General features: G+C 31.0%; 1 protein-coding gene across 1 annotated transcript; it reads right to left on the bottom strand.

The window, feature by feature from the left end:
- Window positions 1-893: 893 nt before the first annotated feature.
- On the bottom strand, window positions 894-20,198 carry LOC131841088 (ubiquitin carboxyl-terminal hydrolase 7-like). Its single transcript, XM_059189326.1, has 23 exons — window positions 20,003-20,198; window positions 19,797-19,926; window positions 17,595-17,716; window positions 16,780-17,108; window positions 16,201-16,274; window positions 14,858-14,975; window positions 14,038-14,179; window positions 13,384-13,558; window positions 12,281-12,473; window positions 11,533-11,686; window positions 11,039-11,175; window positions 10,285-10,381; window positions 9,713-9,949; window positions 8,982-9,255; window positions 8,545-8,636; window positions 6,780-6,937; window positions 6,148-6,255; window positions 4,619-4,781; window positions 4,358-4,479; window positions 3,713-3,848; window positions 3,032-3,190; window positions 2,541-2,634; window positions 894-2,085 (listed from the first exon to the last, which is right to left on the bottom strand). The coding sequence occupies exons 2-23, from the start codon at window positions 19,873-19,875 to the stop codon at window positions 1,985-1,987; spliced, it is 3,264 nt and encodes a 1,087-aa protein (XP_059045309.1). The 5' UTR covers window positions 19,876-19,926; window positions 20,003-20,198; the 3' UTR covers window positions 894-1,984.
- Between the last annotated feature and the right edge of the window lie 137 nt (window positions 20,199-20,335).

Here is a 20,335-nt window from a genome sequence, read left to right on the forward strand (position 1 = left end):
AATTTGATCAATAAATTAACTAAACGATTTCAACACTGCAAACGCTATAAGGCTATAAAATAAACGTAGTAAAAACGTAACCGACAAAGACTGTTCTCATTGTTAAAACAATAAACTATCTATACAATAAATATTAAATCTTATTCATAAAAATTATAACCCGTTTGAAGCTCTTTATAATAAATCGTCAATTCAATAAACAGCTTTCATAAACATATTACAGCTTATAAAAAGAACCCAATTCACATAATAAACCTGATAGTTGCTAATCGTAAAATAGCCTTTACGAAAAATATATTATTTTTAAGTGTACTAAGTCAAAAAGGCTCCTAACTCAAAAACTTTATATTCAAATTTCAAATAATTGAAATTTAAAAGCTGACACTAATATTGATTAAACAGGTTGTACAGAATCATATATATGGTTAATGGTATATGGTTGGATATAATATGGGCTGTGTACTGCTTTCAGCAAGAAATTAAATTACTCAAAGTGACAAATTAAAACTAATCTATAGCAGTGTTACCCAACGTGGAGCCCAGACCCTAATATGAAGTGGACTTGTCATGTGTTTAACCTTTCACTTCAGGCCATTAAATGCAATGCAATATTTCAGTGCCAAATTTAACTAGTCTTAAATAATTATTTTATCACTAAATTAAAATATTAAATCAATATAGAAATATCTTTTTTAAAATGATTTGCAATTTCAATTTCTGGTTTTCATTATGCATTGAAAATTTACTTACTGTGTTGCATTAACAATTTCCTAGCGAGTGCTAATACATATGTATATCATTTAAATTTGTTAGGTGAACAATTTAATTTGTTAATAGTAAAAAATATGTACGTTAAATAGGGTATTTTAGAAATGCTAAAATGAGACATGTCATCATGAAATGTGACAAAAAAGGTTGGGAAACACTGATCTATAGGAAGTCCAAATATAATAAATAGTATTACTCTATTAAAATATTTTATAGTTAATTTGCAGCCTAAGTTAAACCAAATAAAAATTTCAACATAACTGCATGAAACATTTGGTTACAGATGTTTTATTCGTTATGAATAATGCGTGATTTAAAATATTGACGTTTGAGCTTTTAAACAAAGAATTTTTATGAATAAGACACTATTCACTATAATGTTGTTAGTAAAATTTGGCCATCAGAAGATAATGATTCGCACATACACAGCCCTGTTATGTTCTTATGCATAGACAAATGGTATTTTTTTAACTATAACTTTCTAAATTCTATTCATCTAGCTGTAACGATTTTATCAAATATTCTCTTTACAGTTCATAGGGGATACTGCATAATAGGAGCAGCAGATATTATTCTGAACTACAAGAGATAATTTGACGTAACACGGGTCCGTAATATGTTCGGTTCACTATATTTCAAACAGCTTGGTAAGGAAGTCAAACATTGGTGTTTGCGATGTACATTATTATTATAAATATGTGTAAGGCTATTTTGCGTATCCATGCAATAGTAAAACAGCACGTGACGAATATAATAGAAAGTTGAAATGAAATATTTAATTAAAACAAAACATATTACCGTGAACGACAACATTTAATTATTTTTAAAAGCCTCCACCGATAAATACTATGACGAATGTATCTTATAGTACAATATTATTTACCAGTGTCTTCAATTAATTTGAATATTGTTATTTTATCGTATGACCTGCGCATAAACAAGTTTACATAGGAAAATATACAAATCGACCTCATAGCTGAAGGTTTTTGACGTTTCTAATCTTAAATTATGTTGATCTTGTTTAGATATGTGAAGTCAATATCAATTGCCGTTCTCGGTAAATTTCATGGGAAGATTTAGATTGGTAATGGTATAGGGATGTCCGTAGCAGTTACTACCGCAAGGAGGAACGCGGCGCGTCTGTGTGTGTCTGTGTGAATCGCCCGTCAGCACGGCCGGTGTGACGTCAAGCGAACCAAGGCGCGCACAATATGGCTCAGTTGTAGATCTTGATCGCCTTCTCTAAGTAGTTGACGCGGGACCGCTTCGGCGTTTTGTTGATGTGCTCAAGGCCGAGCCAGGGCCGGCCCGTCGCGTCTGGGAGGGGCAGATCTTTATTAAATTTTAGCACGTATTCTTTTAAGAATCGAATCGGTACGAATAGCATTAACCATTGTCAATAATTTCTCAGTTCTCTTATTTGTGTAATAAACAATCTATTATATTGTGCGTCATACTCAAAGTTAAGAGTCAGCACTATTAAGAAATTAAGTAAAATTAGCAAGATTGATATATTGAAGAGCCCTATAAATAGACTCTCCTATAACGTTTTTAGCTTTTATAAACTATAACGTTTTTAGCTTTGTGTACAGTCGTTGATTATTATATTTAGGGAAATATTAAGTGTATTTCAGCCATTAAATAACTTCATTCCTTTCTCTCAAGCTTCTTACTTTATTAGAAAGAGAGTAAGAAAACACTCCAATAGTTGTTAATAAAAAATTGATTTCTATAAGATTTCAGTTTAAAAAAATTTTCAATATAATACTCACTTGCATTACTACTTGGCCTGAAGTCATAAATATTTATTGTCACTCCTTCACTTATGTAATTAGGTCTGCCATTTGACACTATAGCAAAATTGTACTGAAACAAAATTTACATAACAAATCAGTCCTTTCATCGTAAACATATAAAAATGTGGCTAAACAAACATATCAACTTATATAAACCTGTAAAGTTTATATACATATACTTTCCAACTTTACCGTTAATGCGTTGAATTACGCTAAAAGTTTTTTGTTAACGAATTCATTTTTAAATATATATCTATATACATGCCCAATTAAACATAACATAAGGGAATATTATATTTCAGAATCATAACCTATATAAATTACCTATATTTATAGCAAAATAAATTTGTTTTGATTTGATTTCACTTATTTATATTACAAAACTAGTTTCATGAATCACTATGAAACTTAAATGAAATGAGGATAGACATGTAATTATTAATATTATATTAAACTATTTTCAGTACCTTTTCCCACTCCTTATCTGGTATATCGAGTTTCTTTTGCAAGCGATCCTTGAGCGCTTGGAAGGGCTCGTTGTGTTTGACGCGTGCATAAAACGGGATACCAAAAGTGGAGTACACCTGCTTGTGGAAATGTGCACACGGGACCAACGTCTCATCATCCTAATGAATAGATAAATACACGTATTTGTATGCTTATAAATATTCAAGTTATCGTACTAATATTATGAAAGCAAAAGTTTTTGAATATTCCATCCACACTCACAAACTTCTGCCTTTATAATAAATGGCTAGATGTTAGTTACTCTCACAAAAACTACGGAATGGATTTTAATGCAATTTTACAATAAGCTTATACATCAAGAATAACACTCATAGGCTATAAATTTCACGAGGGGAAACCGCGGGCAGCTAGTCAAAAATATGTTTCGCCCAAACATCCAAAAAGTTTTCGCCATTTAATGAAACTAACATCTGTAGTATTAATTAGAAAATCCAGAATTGCAACAGGTTTATGACCCATATGACCCTAATAAACATAATGAAGATTAAGGAATCTCTATAAAAAGTAATGTAACATTTTATACAGATCTCATTTATATTACAAGACAAAGGTGCTATGATTTTTCATATAATTTATTTTTAAACCAAAACACAGTAAGTTGAATTTGAAAATAATATTACCTGCAGGTGCATTTCATCTCTGGGTATCTCCTCTATTCTGTACAATCTTGGTGGCGATATAGTCACTTGGTCCAACGTGAGCTCTAGGTCAGGTCCGGGTAATACTTTATGACACGCCACCTCGACAATTCTTAATCTGAAATTATATCAGAAAAACATAATTTAGAGCTTCTTTCTGAATAGTGTTTTATTTACTAAAAACTGACCAGAATACATAAAGAGTATTTCTTTAATTTTCAATTGTGGGTGATTTTTTTTATTTATTTCTATACCATACCAGTTGACTGTTTTAGTTAGACTTTATTGTGTACAGATTTGAAGTTTGTTAAACATACTATCCTTGGGGTGGAGGAGATTGTAAGTAATGGGACTTGTGACCCATTACTAGCAATGTAAAAATCAGGTTGACCTCCACAAGATTCTAACTGGAAATCGTCGTATTCCTGATGAATTAACCATGAGCTAAGCTAAGTTCATGCTCATCAGGTCTATCATCCTCCATTATCACCCAATGAAAAAACAAAGAATAGAATATAATCTAGATTGTTGATACCAAAAATGTGTGACTATATAACTGTCAGCTCATCACTATAACATTTACATTGTTAAGAAAATACATAATCAGTGAAATGAATACAAACTCACCTGCCGGATCCTTCAGGTGACAATTCAACTACTTTTGCTGCCTCTTCTAAAATATCTGCCACTTTACCACCTTTATTTGGGTATAAAATTAATTCTTTATCTTCTTTGTAATTTGGACCGACCTATAAAAAAAAGTAAAGGCATACTTTGTACTGGAATATAAAATATATAATAATAGACTCTATAACTAATGTATTTGAATTTGATTACAGATAAATACATTTGACATCGAAGTATGTAATAGTATCTAACAATACTCACCCATAAACATTTAAACTGTTTCTTGTTGTCCAATTCATTAACTTTAATAGATAATATCTGATAGAATAATTTTTTAGGGCACTTTGGTTTACAGTAAACAAGTAAATCCTTGAGTATTCCATCATAGGAATATCTCAATGGTACTCCAGGTGTATCCTTGTAACTATAACAAAAAAACAAACAAAAATAATAAATTGATTGTACCCCAAATCATGTGAATCAGACCTTAAACATAAATATAAATCAGGAACATTATTAGGACAGTAAAATGCTGGCCAACAGATCAATTAAAAATAAACATTAATATAGTGTCGTATGAGTGAGCTGAAATCATAAATTTTAACATTGACCAAATTTTGTAATCTAATTTAAAACAATAACCAATATTCTTAATATTATTTTACATGTTGCCAGCTTTATGCGAATCTTAAATAGTGTTGGGCACTATCGGAAATTAATATTAATAACCGATTTTTATAGGTTACTCCGAAATTTATAAAGTAAAGGTATTAATCAGTATAAGGTTGTTTTAAGAAAATATTATTTTTAAATTTACATATATTTATTAAACTAAGAAAAACTGCACCTTTTATAAAAATAATAATGTCCTTCGGTATGCTATCATATTTCATAAAACATACATCTATTTAAAATATTTAGCTCTTGAATGAAAAAAGATGTTGCTTTATATTATAGTTTACTAATGTCAAAATTTCTATACATAGTTCTATATATTCCTAAACTAAGCTAGATCTTGTGTTATGGGTACTAGACAACTGATATAAATACTGAGTTTTTTTCTATATACATACATAATATACATAGAAAACCAGACCGATAAAAACAAGCATGAATACAAACGTTTGCACCATACGAGGAATCAGACCCACGACCACCGGAAGTAAAGCATTGTGCTAAACCATTGACCATCGAGGCTGTCAATATATTGTTGTCTTGTTCAATACAGTATTGTACAACAAAATTTTATTTTATACCTGTCAATTCAATCTATAAGATTAAAAAATAGATTATAAATATTTATGACAATATTGTTGTCTCTGGTATATACGAAAAATAAAGCGGTATAGAGTTTCAGGGGATTCTTTATAACTTCCATGGTTCAGTTTGGATGAAATATAATATTCTTTACAACTCGCCGTTGGTTCTCATAACTATTGGTTCTGACTTGGTAACTAAATATTGGTTCTTATAACGTCATATTTTAATTATCCTGCACGATAAAACGGTGTTTACATTGCGCGAAGTCTGAACTAGTAATACTATAGGCAATTTTCATACTAATTACTCGCTTCTTTAGTCAATGTTGAAATTTACAAAATGGTTTCTAAATGTAAATAAGGCTTAAACTATTGCTATACACAACGGCCGTCTAAAATTCTGTGTTTACATTTAGTTATCTTTTTTATACCAAGTTTATTCGTTATCTTTCTTAATACAATGTCTAAGACTTTAATCTTTGTTTGCACAGTAAAGCTCATTATCTCTTCAATAGAAATTCAAATACTTACTTTTGACATTTGAAGAATTGTATTAAGTACGGATCTACATTGAGCCGCTGTCCGACCGCCCGCGCCATCTGATCATACCGCATTTGCATTGACAGCTCCATCGTGAACCTAATTGATGATAAGATTAAAGATGAGTCATGCTTGTACAGTAAAATATATTTATCTTGTAGTATTCACTACTATACTGGTAAAATCACTACTATATTGGTAAATGCAAAATAATTTTAATTATTTTGATGTTACAACTATAGTAGTGAAGTTAAGGTTGAAAATTTTCATTTGATACAAAATGGAAATTTCTAGGTTTCCACTTTGTTTCTTGGTGAAAATGGTTCAGTTTGATTCTATGAGTATTCAAATAGACTTTTTACTTTTGACAACTAACATATTTTTTTTTATAGTATTTACAGTATATTTGATAGTCTAATATAAATCTGAATATTAATCTGAATGTTTCGAAACACATACAAAAATCCAGTAAAAATAAATTGTTGCGTTAACATTGTGTCTAACATAAAATGCAATCTGCATAGTATATAGGTATATTGTATTTGAAATCCCATCTATTACTCATTATATAAAGAGATACGAAAATCTACATAAATATATATACACAGGTATAAGAAACTCACCCGGGATCATTAGGCACGGTCTTGTCCACAAACTGCACTTCCACCTTGTGGAATATGTACTTGAAGTAGTCCTGGCACGTGGGCAGTTCCAGGTCGTCGTGCCGGTGATCAGCACGCTCGAACACGATGATATCGCCGTCCATCAGCTCGTCCAATACCTGGCCGCGTGCACACGACTCAATCCAAGGGGTAACGGGTTTGCGCCGTTCATCCATAAAGGACTAGTATCCAATTCACAAACTCTACTACTACTACTGCTCACGATATTCTAATTATTTATATTCTAACTGCGACTTAGCTGTATAGGACTTTAAGGACAATTCGTAGTGTGAATTAGATACTTCGGATCTGGACAAACGGGCTAACCAATATCGACACAAAACGATATATTGTTGAAATATTTTTTGTGTCAATTTGCATCTAATATTTTAGACTCTACAACAGTTAATATTAAACAATTATACATATTAGTGGAGACACTTTTCCGGCATTAAATCAAAATTGAATTGAAGGTCAACAACATATATACATCAAACTGACACAAAATAATGGCGTGATGATTAGGAGCTATGTACAGCATAATGATAACATAGCAATATAGTCTGCACAGCTAGTAAGCATGAAATGAACAAGCCGGTGATGTTAGTACCATACCTGTCATTTGAATTAATATACAATTGATACCTTCAGATTGAACTCCAAAAAAAAGTAATAAAATTGCAATAAACAATACAATTAAAGTCTATGTAGTATTCTTAAAAATTAATGTATACATGTGTAATTTTAAAGTGTAATATTAGCGATATTTTATATCTTAACAGATGTTTAGTTATTTTTAACGAACTGATACAGAATTCTAAAACATCCGTTTTAGTAATACATGTTTATATAGGAGGATGTTTTATTATGTTATTGAATGAAACAGCAGTCAAACCAAACAGTTTTTATAAAATTTTGAACTAACCTAGGTGTGTATTTATGTCTTACCTATTTCTAGTAGGTATGAAACAGAAATACACTAGTTGTTCTCTAATGTCAAGGATGTGATAATTAATAATAATTATAAGTACAAATTCTGATGTAAGTCCTTTACTAGTAAAGAATTATAAGTGAAATATTTTGGTTGATTGTATCATTTTTTGTAAGATATTTTTTAATTTTGTTCGGTATAAGCACTTTGTACTAGGCTTTTAGTCATTCATGGGTACAAGTTTTTATTATTAAACTGTGGCCTTTACACTTTAAGGATCTAAAGGGATCAATTGAATATAAAGACTCCATCGGCATTACAAATGGGAGCTGGTAACTAAAATGTTAGTACAGACATATCCATTTGTTTATAAAAATAACATTACATTCTAATACACAATTTCCATAACATACTTTCTATATAAATTTATACTGTACTCGATATCATTAAGGGGTATAAAGTTAATATTTATAAACAATATAGTACATAAGGTAAATAAGTATACTGCCATTTGCCGATTTGTATTCCAGGTTGAATATATATTATTTAAGCTGTCTCTAAAGTATAAAGAATGGCGAATTCAAAGACAATCTTGTCAATATTTTTGCTGCTGTAAAAATCCCAATAATACAAATATCAAACAAATACTACCACAGTGATTCTATAAAATAAACTATTATTTGCCCCAATTTAAATTGTTATAAATATAATACACATAAGTTCTGCAATACAATAGCGTATCTAATTACTTATAATTAATGAAAGGTGTGATAGAGTAAAACTGATAAATAATACCTTTTCAAGAGGATCATTGTAATTGTTGATCTTCTCCACAAAGTCTGGTTTGATCTCTTCGTACAAGACAAGAGGAGTGTCCGGTGGGAAACCTATAAAAACATATAATTTATAACATATGTTATTATCTTTGAAACATCGCCGTGTGACTGAGAAAAAATTTATTAAAATACCAATCGTTTACAATTTCCTCGGCTATATATCTTTTTTTTTAATAAGAATATTAAAAATTATACACTCACGATAAAGTAGCCATATATATAATCGTAGTAAATGTATTTTCAACTGTTGATGTAGTGACAAACACAACAATACGCTCATATTTTGCATTGGTTTATTTCAATACAACGTGAATATTATCAAATCTTAGATTACTTTTGCATTTTGAAATTAGATATAGAATAGAAAATAAAATAAACATAAAAAGTGATAATAACCGGCACGCTTGTTGAGTATTGGTATAAGGTCAGCTAGCTTGCTTGCGATAGGCCTGTAGTGGTGACCGCAGTAGTGTATGCGCTTTTGTTTGGGATCATAGAACTTGAAGAACAATACTACATCATTCTCTTTATCGAAGTTCGGGAGTGCGCTCAAACCCGAGTCAGGAGGTAGCATCTCCAGGAAAATGTTCCAGGGATTCATATTTTCTGATACGTCCGCAACCGTCTTATGTTGATCATTGACAATGTCTAAGCATGTTGGTCTACATGTCTGCAAAGAAGATATTAAAATAAGTTTTTTAGTCTATTTTTATTATTAAAAAATTTGCTTATACACAGGCAGTCTGATTGCGTGAAGTAAGATAAAAATATACAGCCATTTTTTTTATGAAATGTGAAATCGACTTTTTGTCGCTACATAGCTTACACTAAACTCATAGGTAAAAAAATTAAAATAGAAATGAAATATTATTCGTGCATGGCCGAAATACCAAACAAAGTGACTTATGTAAATACTCGCTACCACGTACACTGCTCTACTTCTTAGTAAAATCAATGAAGCCAAATAACTAGTCCTCGGGAATGACAATGCATGACAGGTACACTAAGTGCGTGCTATCAAAACGTGATATGGTGATTCATACGGTTCCCACTTTTTATCAGTTTGATTGTCCTTCCTGTTACATACAAAAATTATCGGAAAAGAAAAAGGATCGGAAAGAAATTACCTGGTTAGAACGCGCACTGAACGGCCACGGACGAAGATGTTTCAAAGGGTAACGGAAGTTTTCCGCCAACATCTCCATTAGCTCCGCGACGGTAGCTTGCTTTCTGACGCGGAATACGCGGTAGTGGGCGCGTTCCGGGTCATAGAGGTCGTTGCCTTGATGGCCGTCGAAGGCTTCCTCTAATACTACGTTCACGTTCATATACAGATGTGCCTCGTTCCGCTCTTTACGACGTATCTGGTGATAATGGTAATGATAAAAATTGCAGAACATTACATCGGGGGACGTGATGGTCGGTAATGGGAACTAGTGGCCCCATAATAAAACATAACCTATAAAATATAATTTAGTTTTCTGCACATGATAGAAATATGAGAATAACTGACTGAACGCTAGGCAATGCAATTTTCAAATTTGATGACAATCGCTGTTATCATTCTCAACATTATATTGTTTAGTATTAAATTCTTTTCTACTTATGATTATTGTTTTAATTATAATAAGTATATACATTTTTATTATTATTTCTGTTTCTTTTTAAATGGTTTATATTAGAATAATAGAAAACATACTGTTTCAATTCTCTTCTCTTCAGCCAGTCTCTCACTTAGTTCCGTGGGTATATCTGCTTGTGTAACTTCTTGTAATACAGTTTTTAATTGTGAATCTCTGTGAATAAGAATAATAGGATTGATTGACTATTTATCGACTTAGTCGAATGTAATAATGTTGTATTCAATTATTTGATCAAAAAATTACAAATTCAGGAAATCTACTGTAAACTTATGATTTTAAAATGTAGTTCCAATGATAGTATTCATATACAACAGAAATGAGATTGGGCTCTGTCCAAAAAGATATTACTATAGTGTGGAGGCAATCCCTAAAAAAATGTACAACTTAGCATTCACTGGCGTTAGCACATTCAAACTAGTTACAGCGTAACTGAAACTTTGCCTACATGTTATTGATACGCATGACATTATATCAGTCGGATTAGTGCAAACTGTCATCCACCAGTTATAGAATAAGATAACCAGTACTAAACATCATACATCCACAAATTCATTTCCTACATTTTACACACAAGTTCCATTTTTCAAATAGCTATTAATACAAAAAGGATAAACATGTAAAATGTACACAATAATAAGTCACTCCAGTCTCTACAATACAGGCCTGCGAGCCTAGTGTAGAACTACAGTAAATTAAAATGTAAATGTGTATCATGAATAAATATTTTTATTAAACATCCTACTTGTCTATATCAGCCTTGTAGTTGCCAAAGAGTATCGATTTATACTATAAATTCAAAACATCTCTCACCTAATATACACCAACATGTATGCATTAGTGCAGTGCCGTACTGTGAGTGCCATATCTTCGTCGTGGCCTCCGTAGTTGTACTCGATCGCCTCCTGCTTGGTGCAACGTGACACCACGTCGTCGTCGAACTTACACCACTGTTACAGAGCATAATCGATGTGTATTCGGAGATATACAGTAGAAACATCATACCTAGTCAATTTGGAATTAAAATTAATACTAAGAGATTTAAATTTTCTCCAAAAAATACGGTTACTTGTGTAAGAAGAACAGAACAAGAAGAAAAATTCTAAGAACAGTTAGCAGTCAGAAGAAACAATGTAACCGAATAAATGACGTAACAAATTTTAATAAACATTTTTTTTAAATTCCATTACTCTCTTCTATATATAGTAGCAGTATATATCACCCGAAAGATAGACTTGAATTTGTCCATACTCAGTGTGCTACTAATTATACAGTGCTATAATAAAAGATATTATTCAGACACCTACCTTTCCATCGCCTTTTGGATTAATGAAAACAACGTAATGTCCTCCGTGATTATCACCAGAGTGAACCAGAACAGCGTGTAGTGTATAATCGGCAGGCGTTTCAGGTTTTTCTTGCAAGTATGCATCTAAGTTGATGTGCTCATAAAATTCGAACCTAAGAATATTAACATATAGTTTAATTTCATTTAATGTTACATTGGAATAGTAAATTAATTATAAACATCTATAGTAGAACTTAAAGTGGAAGACTGTCTTCCACTTTACAGTTCTATTTCTAGTTTGTAGTTGATAAATTTTAAAAATTTATACTCATTTAAAAATAGCAAGATATCAGCGACTTTAGGGCATCCTGGGATAAAGATTGTGTAATATTAAATGAAACTAATCTAAGCAATGTAATAAGAAAACTAATAATAGAGATATAAATGCTGCAATAATTAAATAAGGGTTTTCAACATTGCATAGTATTAGGCTAACATTGCTTACAACCTTCTACACAACAATAGATTTAGAAATCTATGTTTTTGTTAAAATTCAATTAAACTTGTTTATTGACTAACTTATATCAGTCAATAAAAACAATAGCAATTTATGGCTTGTCTGTTCTTAAGTGTAAGTTAGAATACGATAAATACGATTCTGATGTGATTTAGTGGAGCAACATATTCAACATTAATATTCATCCAAAATCTTTCAGATATATAAAACATATACTGCCTTAAATATTAAATTCATACAGCGAGCTTACCTATCGTTAAACTTGACCGAGCTATCGGTTATGGGATCATATTGGAACCTCATGAGGTGCAAGTGTAGGACCGGAGGAAAAGAAGCGAAGATGACACCCTTCTCTGCCTCTTGCAGACCATGCTCGCCGGCGTCATACTTATTCTCACCGTCCAGTGTCTCAGTGCTAATATAGTCTTTAAATGATTCATCAACTAAAACAAGTGTACATGTCACAGTAACAAAAAAAGTAATATCTCAATTTTTAATTTTATAACCATTTTAATTTATATATATAATAATATTATTATATACAACATGTAGCCTTTATCCGATTACGCGGTAAACGCAAAATTTTCTGATGTATGGATGAATACTTACTACTTTTTCAAGACAAGAATATGTAATGGATTCATATAAAACATGACATGCTATCATAAACATCATCATCATCATCAGCCCACTGCAGTCCACTGCTGGACATAGGCCTCTCCCAAGACACGCCACTAGGCACGATCTTCAGCCCTTCTCTTCCAGATTTTACCCGCAACCCTACATATGTAGAATCATACACATGTTTCCAGGTAAAACCAGTCATTTCATGAAGGATTTCCAATATACTACTACTATATAAGGTTAGTCCTAAACAGCATATCAAGCTAAAAGTCAGGTAGAATAATTAAGTGGTATCACGCATCGAAGAAATATAATAACGTGAAGTGTAGTAGTAGTATTTCGTAGTGCTATTCATGCATATAGGCGACGGCAACCACTTACCAGTTGTGCTAAACTGGTCTATATCACTCAATCAGATGAGATTCATAAACCAAACCTAAGTCAGGATCATGAAGGCACTGCATAAACAACCACTTTCCATCAGGCAGTCTATCAGCTTGTTTGCCATTCATGAAAATAAAGTTAATATTAATGTTTGAACTTTTTATTTTCCATCCTATTAGCGCGCAGTTTATGTGAAGGTTTAAAAATAATTCTCTTCCCATTTTTCTTCTCTTGAGAAATCTTTCTTCTTGATGAATGTCATGAAAATAATATGGCTTTTGGCTTAGAACTTTAATACTAACCCTGTACACAAAATTTCTAAAAAAACAAAAATATAAAACTTACTGTTTTTCTTTCCCTTTATATTAAGTTGTATATCATAAAATGTCTCGACACGTGTACTGGAAACATTAACATTCTTGCACTTAATGTATGAAGTCATCTTGCCCTCGAAAAGTCTTGGCACAGTGCCTTCTACACATGTACCTTTCATTTTGCTCTCCAATTTATCAAGAAGTACCTGAAAATGTTAATATAAATAAAGAAATGAAGTTATAAATTTAAATGTAGATACCGGGCCACAATAACACGCGCAGTTAAAATTTTCTGCAAAAAATCGAGTGTTCCGCAAGTTCCTTTCTCTATGTTTATATTGGTTTGTGATGGAGATTATATAGATAGGCTATGTATATAAATATATGTCAGGATTAAAATTATATTGTTCTGTATTGTTTATATGTGTTTTGTTGTTAATCTCTTTTTATGTACTGACAATGTATAAGGTGTCTCATTTTCATAACTTTTTTGTTTTTGTAAGTTTCGTTTAGGGCAACGAAACAGAAATACAATTATGTTAAACAAATAATGACAGAATTATTCGATTTTGTAATTTATAAAAAATAATTAATAAAATTTCCAAAAGTATGACGAAAAAGATATCTTTTATCTCAAAAAATCATTTGGAAGGGACAAATAAACATATGAAAAGCTGTAAGATACCCTCAAAAATTCTTGCACATCATGCTGCATAAACGAGTCAAGTGTTTCCCAACCAAAACTCTTGGTTAGTTTCTTCGTGCCAACAGGTTTGTCTGAGAACTGTAGTTCAAAAAATACTCTTTGCAGTGCCAATGCTACTGATCTGAAACAGGTATCATCAGGTCATCAATACTAGAGTATACAACAAATCTTATAAAACTCTAGAATTAAATTATAGAATTGCTATTTTTCATGAATCGAAACAGCAATTACTCACTTATTTACATTAACGTAAAGGTAAAATTTGACATAATTTCGTAGGAATTGCAGTAATATATTTAATTAAACTGAATTCTAATATTCAGGAATAATTTGAGACTATGTAGAAAAAACCAGAAAACTACAAATCGAGAAATTTGAAGAAATATAGAAATTAGACAAACAGGTATTTTCATTATAACTACCTGAATAAGAAAAAAAGTAACACAAATTTAAATATAAAAAGCAACTATAACAATTAATATAATCGACACATAAATAGGATTAACATTTCAATCCTTTTTTATCAAATGTAGTTACAATATTGGACTATATAATTATATTTCTTTGCGGATTTTCATGATTGGTTTTTGAGAAATATAGAACATTACATACTACAATTTAAATAATATAAATAATACTTTTTTGTAGTGTTGACATAATAATATCACTTCATAAACTTACCTATACCTGTAACATACCTATATATTTCAGATTACTAACTTGCAAAGTTTCTAAAGTTAGAAACCTAAAATATATAAGCTAAGGCTATACAATTAAGAGATAAGTGTGATATATGTACCTGGTACTGTCATCAGATTCTGTGGGCATTTTATAAACTGCCTTCCGTAATTGATTCGTAAAATAAAGTGTTTGTAAAAGAGAATTCATGTAACATGTTGCACCTTGATTCTTGAGTCCTGAAATAAATTTTTATTCAAGTAAATTAACTGTTGACCCGAATGTAACAGTAAATTTAATATTAATATATGTATACTAATATAATAGACAAATTATTGTTATTTTTGTTTTTTTTCTAATAGATTAATACTCATTTCCATTTATGTTTTTGATGGGATATCAACTTTTTGTACATAAATTATACGAGGTACTTATTTATAACTAAATTAATACCAAATTATTTTTGATAAATTACTGTATTTTTATAGTATTTTATTTTCTTGTAACTTTTAAATGCTTGATAGTCAGTTGTATGGTTTAAAATTCAACTGTAAGAAGATAGGCATACATAGTAACTTGTACCACTTGTATGTTTACAAGCTGTATACAAAATTATAAATGGGATATTGTAGATTAACAGCTATTAGACATTAGTCACTAAAATTGTTATTAATTTTTGGTTTAAACATTTGATTTACCACAATATTTATTTTTAAATACCTTATAGGTTAGATATCCAGAAACAAAACATTGAGTTTTGTCGCACCGCTCCCACCATACCGAAACATATCTAAATATTGAAACAATAATTAATACCAAATCTTAGTTAATAACATAATAAATACGAAATTCGACTATACTAGTAGTTATAAGTACGAGTATATTTTGTATGTTTACCGCTCAATGCAATATTTGAAGTTTGCTAGTTATCGACACTGATGTGAAGGGGTCAACGTAAATTGGTAATGATCGACGTTTTCATACAATATTACTTTCGGTCCAGTACAAGATGAGATTTTTCGCCAGGGATCAATGTCAATTGGTGGCTATCGACGTTTTCATAGAATTTTAGTATTCGTCCAGTATAAGTTGAAATAGAATCAATTAAAGTGAAAAATTGTAGTAAAATGATAACAATTTACCATTTATTTTTTCCTTTATATTCACCTAATTACCTATCTGCATACCAAATTTGAACTTCCTAGGTCATCTGGAAGTGGGTTATAATTTTGATCTATAGTTGATCAGTGATAAAAATGACGATTTTTGGACATTAATATCTAAATAACCGTTTGAGATATGTTTATGAAATTTGGAACACATATTTATCTCCAAGTCTCAATATATGAACCAAATGACAGGTTTGTGTGAAAGAGTTTTTGTTATGAGGGGGTCAAAAGCTCATGGTTCGTGTAAATATACACCTCCAGTTTATGATGCTATCATCCGTGTCTAGATATAGACCCTTGTTATTTTTGTTTGGATCTAATACATCACTCCAACTCATAAAGTGAGAGAAACCCCAATCATTTTCTTTGCTGCAAAAACAATTTCAATTTTATCAAACATTGGCAAATTATTAAAATCAGTAGTGGTGCTCGCGTCTTCGCGTGTGGATATATTTGAAAACGGCGTCTATTGATGAAATCAAAGGACAAAAATAAACCTTAAGGAATTACTTTTCTAAGTTTTGTTTAGCCTATATGTTGACCTGTACTTAACGTTCTTTAAAAGATTCATCCTCTTACACTTACTTCTTCTAGCCGTATAATCGGCCGTATAACCAGACATTTTCCACTTCATCATGTGTTTTTAAAGATAATAAAAAAAAAGGTGTAAAGATACAAGATACAGATACAAATGTATGAAAGTCCATTACAAAAATACCAGAACTCTGCATATTTTGGTACATCATATATATACTTATAATACTACTTTACACACCTATAAATAACAACATAATCTAGTATTAAGTGATTTAAACAAATTCAATATAATATACATATTTTCTAAAAAATACAATTGTACCATTGCAAAACAAACCTGTAAAACAAATGCTGAATTTTTCTGTAAAAGGGTTCTGCATCAGGTTTGTGAGAGATGAGCCTTAGCTCAGCCATTGCATAACATGACCAGCTCGAAGATTCACTCTCTCCATTGCACTGAAGAAAGAACCCAAGCGACTTCTGTTGTTGTCGATCAGGAGATGGAGCTTGCCGTGGCATCACCATGATTTTCCAGGGAAGATTACGGACGTAACATGGAGGAGACAGAACGGAGTCCTTTAGACTTCGGAAGTTTGGTACCGTGAAACGGAACCTTGCTTCCGACCTTGCCTCATCATCCTCCATTTCAGTGTCAATACACGTCAACTGTGAAAAAAAAAAACAAGTATAAAAAAGGCTTAAAATACCTAGAAGAAACAAACGGATAGAATATAGATGTGTTTACGTTTAACACTGCTTCAATTTTTGAAACAGTTGACAACCAATGTAAACATAAACTGTAAAATGGTATTTTATACTGTCCTATTTACTTTTATACTAGCTGTACCCGCGACTTCGTCCGCGTGGTATCTAATTTAATTATTCTAAATTAAAAGAATTTACCAATGATAAAAGTAGCTTAAGTTACTCCTTATTACATCAGTTATCTGCCAATAAAAATCCCGGCAAAATCGGTCCAGCCGTTTCAGAGATTAGCCAGAACAAACAGACAGACATACAGGCCAAAATTATATAAAAAAAATATTTTGGTATATGTACCGTATTCATATGCATGTGGTGAAAAACTGTTATTTCAATATTACAAACAGACACTCCAATTTCATTTATATGTATAGATGAAATTTCACTCACTGGTATGTCAGAGGATGTAGCTTCTTCGTTCTTCATATCGATAGCATCACACAGCACAACATCACCAGGTCCTTTCATAAGATCGTCCCAGTTTTTGTCTGTGGCTGTGTCTACGGTTTCCACTGTAAAAATACGCATTTTATTTCACAAATCCATGTTATTTTGAAGTTTAGGTGTGCATAAAACTAAATATAAAATCATTTTTACTTCCAAATCTTATATGAATTTGTACCATTAGTACTTAAATACATTAATATCATAGTCAAATAGATGGCCAGACTTATACTTTAATTATTATAGGACATTTTGGTTTGGTAACCTAAAAGATTAATTGATACCTACTTTATAGATATTAATATTGTTTCAATAAATAAAAAAATAGTCAGCAATTAGTTATCACCCTACACATCATTTCATGCAAAATAATTTCTACTTTTTCCTACAGTTCTTTATAGATTCTAAATCTACTCACAATGTAACAATCTCTCCATTGTTTTACACTTATTAAACTTGACATTGTCTAATTTAATGACATTTAAAAATAAAAATAACACTATGCAGTTTCTAAATTGTAACCAACAAATAAGAATCAATAATAAAGGTTTCAATTAACATTTGTTATTAGAAATATGAGATTAACTGGAATATAAAAATGAATTACCTTATTTAATCTATGTGTATGAGTGTACCACAGTGCACTGGTGATAATAATTTTTATACTCTGAAACTGCTTATTCTTATACATATTATGCAGTTTAAGTTGTAGGCAGAATTTATGTAAGGTAATACACAACTGATACAAACACGCAAATGTTTTTTTTCTTTTTTGTACAGAAGGACATCGAAAAGTAACAGACCAATACAAATAATCATATAAATACAAACATTTGTACTATACGAGATCATACCCGCAGCTATTGGAAGTAAGGTGGTATGCTAAACCGCTAGATCACTAAGGTCCTTCTATTAAATGTATATAATTTGAAATCTTTCTTTTCAATATGTAGAACTGAACCTTTATATGAAAAGGTGATATATTGATTAACCACAAAAAGGCAGCTGCTTAATCTAATCCATTGAAAATAACTACTATGCTAATTTTTTTGTGAACAGTGTTAATAGGAATTAAAAACATTAAAGTAACTAACAATCAACTATCTACTTCATACTAATATTACACAGAGTATGAATTTTGTGAAATTGCATCTATAAGGAGTTTTCTAAAATCAGTAGGCCTAACATCATATATATATATATATACCTTTTCAGCATCTGAAAACATCTTCATTATTCTAGATATAAGGTACAACCCTATCAGTTAGCCTATAGTTGTAGAGCATAATTTTAATTCCATTGTATCAAGAAAATACATACAATTTTTAGCATCATAATTCTATTTTTCTTACTGGCAATATAACATAATTATCTACAGCGAATCAACTTATATCATTTACAGTGTCCAAATTACTTAACAGCTATCCAGATTAAAAGTGATTGATTAGAGTGAAGTCAATAAATTTTTATTACATTCAATTGTGATTATACTACAATGTTATTCAATACAAATGTTCTCTTTATTTATTTGCTTTACAGCTGTACAAACTATACACAATTAAACTAAACCCTACAAGAATGATATTATTTAGGAATTCACAGTTTAATAAATATCCAGACAACATATTAATTAATTAGTAATTATGTCCTTAACAATTTTTGATAGTAAATAATATTTCCAAAACAGTATTCAAACAATGAAGCTATATTTAGAATTTCAATGAAAAGCGACTTGCACTTTTTAAACAAAGGATACTTATTCATTTCAGTTTACAATTTAAATTAAATGCAAACATACAATATAATATTTCTATTGTCTCTAGTCTATCAATATTAATAACACTCATAGTCATGGGATAGAGTGTCTTACCAAGAGATAGATGCAAACACTTTATTTTGAGGTTAACAGAAAATAATTATCAAATAATTGACCAATAGGTAGATATAATTAAAAAATATTCAAAGTAAAACACTGAATAAGTCTAAAAGATTTACTTTCTTATTAAACATTATATCATAACATTGACAGATTTAGCATCCCTCAAATTCATTGTGAATTCAATGTCAAATCATGTTATTTGCAAAACAACACAAAGCACAACTCATGAACTAATATTTATACTAATAAAAAGCTTAGATAACACTAACCATCCTGGGTTTCCATCTCCTCGACCTGGTTCACATTGGAGTCTTGCTGTTGCCTGTCTGGTGCAGGCGTGTGGTTCATGTTAGCCGGGCGCGCCACGGGGGACTCTCGCCCGCAACTTTTTGATATTTCCTGAACAAATGTCACACTTTACAACCTTAACTAACCGCGCGGTTGCACAACGTTCCCATTATTGCACTTCACCTACCTTTAGCGCCAGGGGATTGCTCCCTTTAGACTTGCGAAAAATTCGTTGAATAAATTTCAACGAACTTTTCTCATCGACTCTGACACCCTGCGCACCCGGGTTTCTAGATTTCTTGGCGGATAAAGTATTAATTTTCAATGAGTGTTTACTAGCGGATCGGCCGATGTCTGCAAATTTCAACACAAGGAACCGAGGATGATAGGTACGCTAATAGCACATTCCTTAATCTTTAAATCACTGCCTGATTTACATATACACTTTGTTGCGGAGTAATAGTACAAAAATTCGCTAACGTATCCGGGTAGAGAGTTATTCTCTCGAAAATAAACAAAA

This window comes from Achroia grisella, unplaced genomic scaffold (genome assembly GCF_030625045.1).
Source record: "Achroia grisella isolate CSIRO2021 unplaced genomic scaffold, CSIRO_AGI_Agris_v1 utg1573, whole genome shotgun sequence".
Taxonomy (NCBI): Eukaryota; Metazoa; Arthropoda; class Insecta; order Lepidoptera; family Pyralidae; genus Achroia; species Achroia grisella.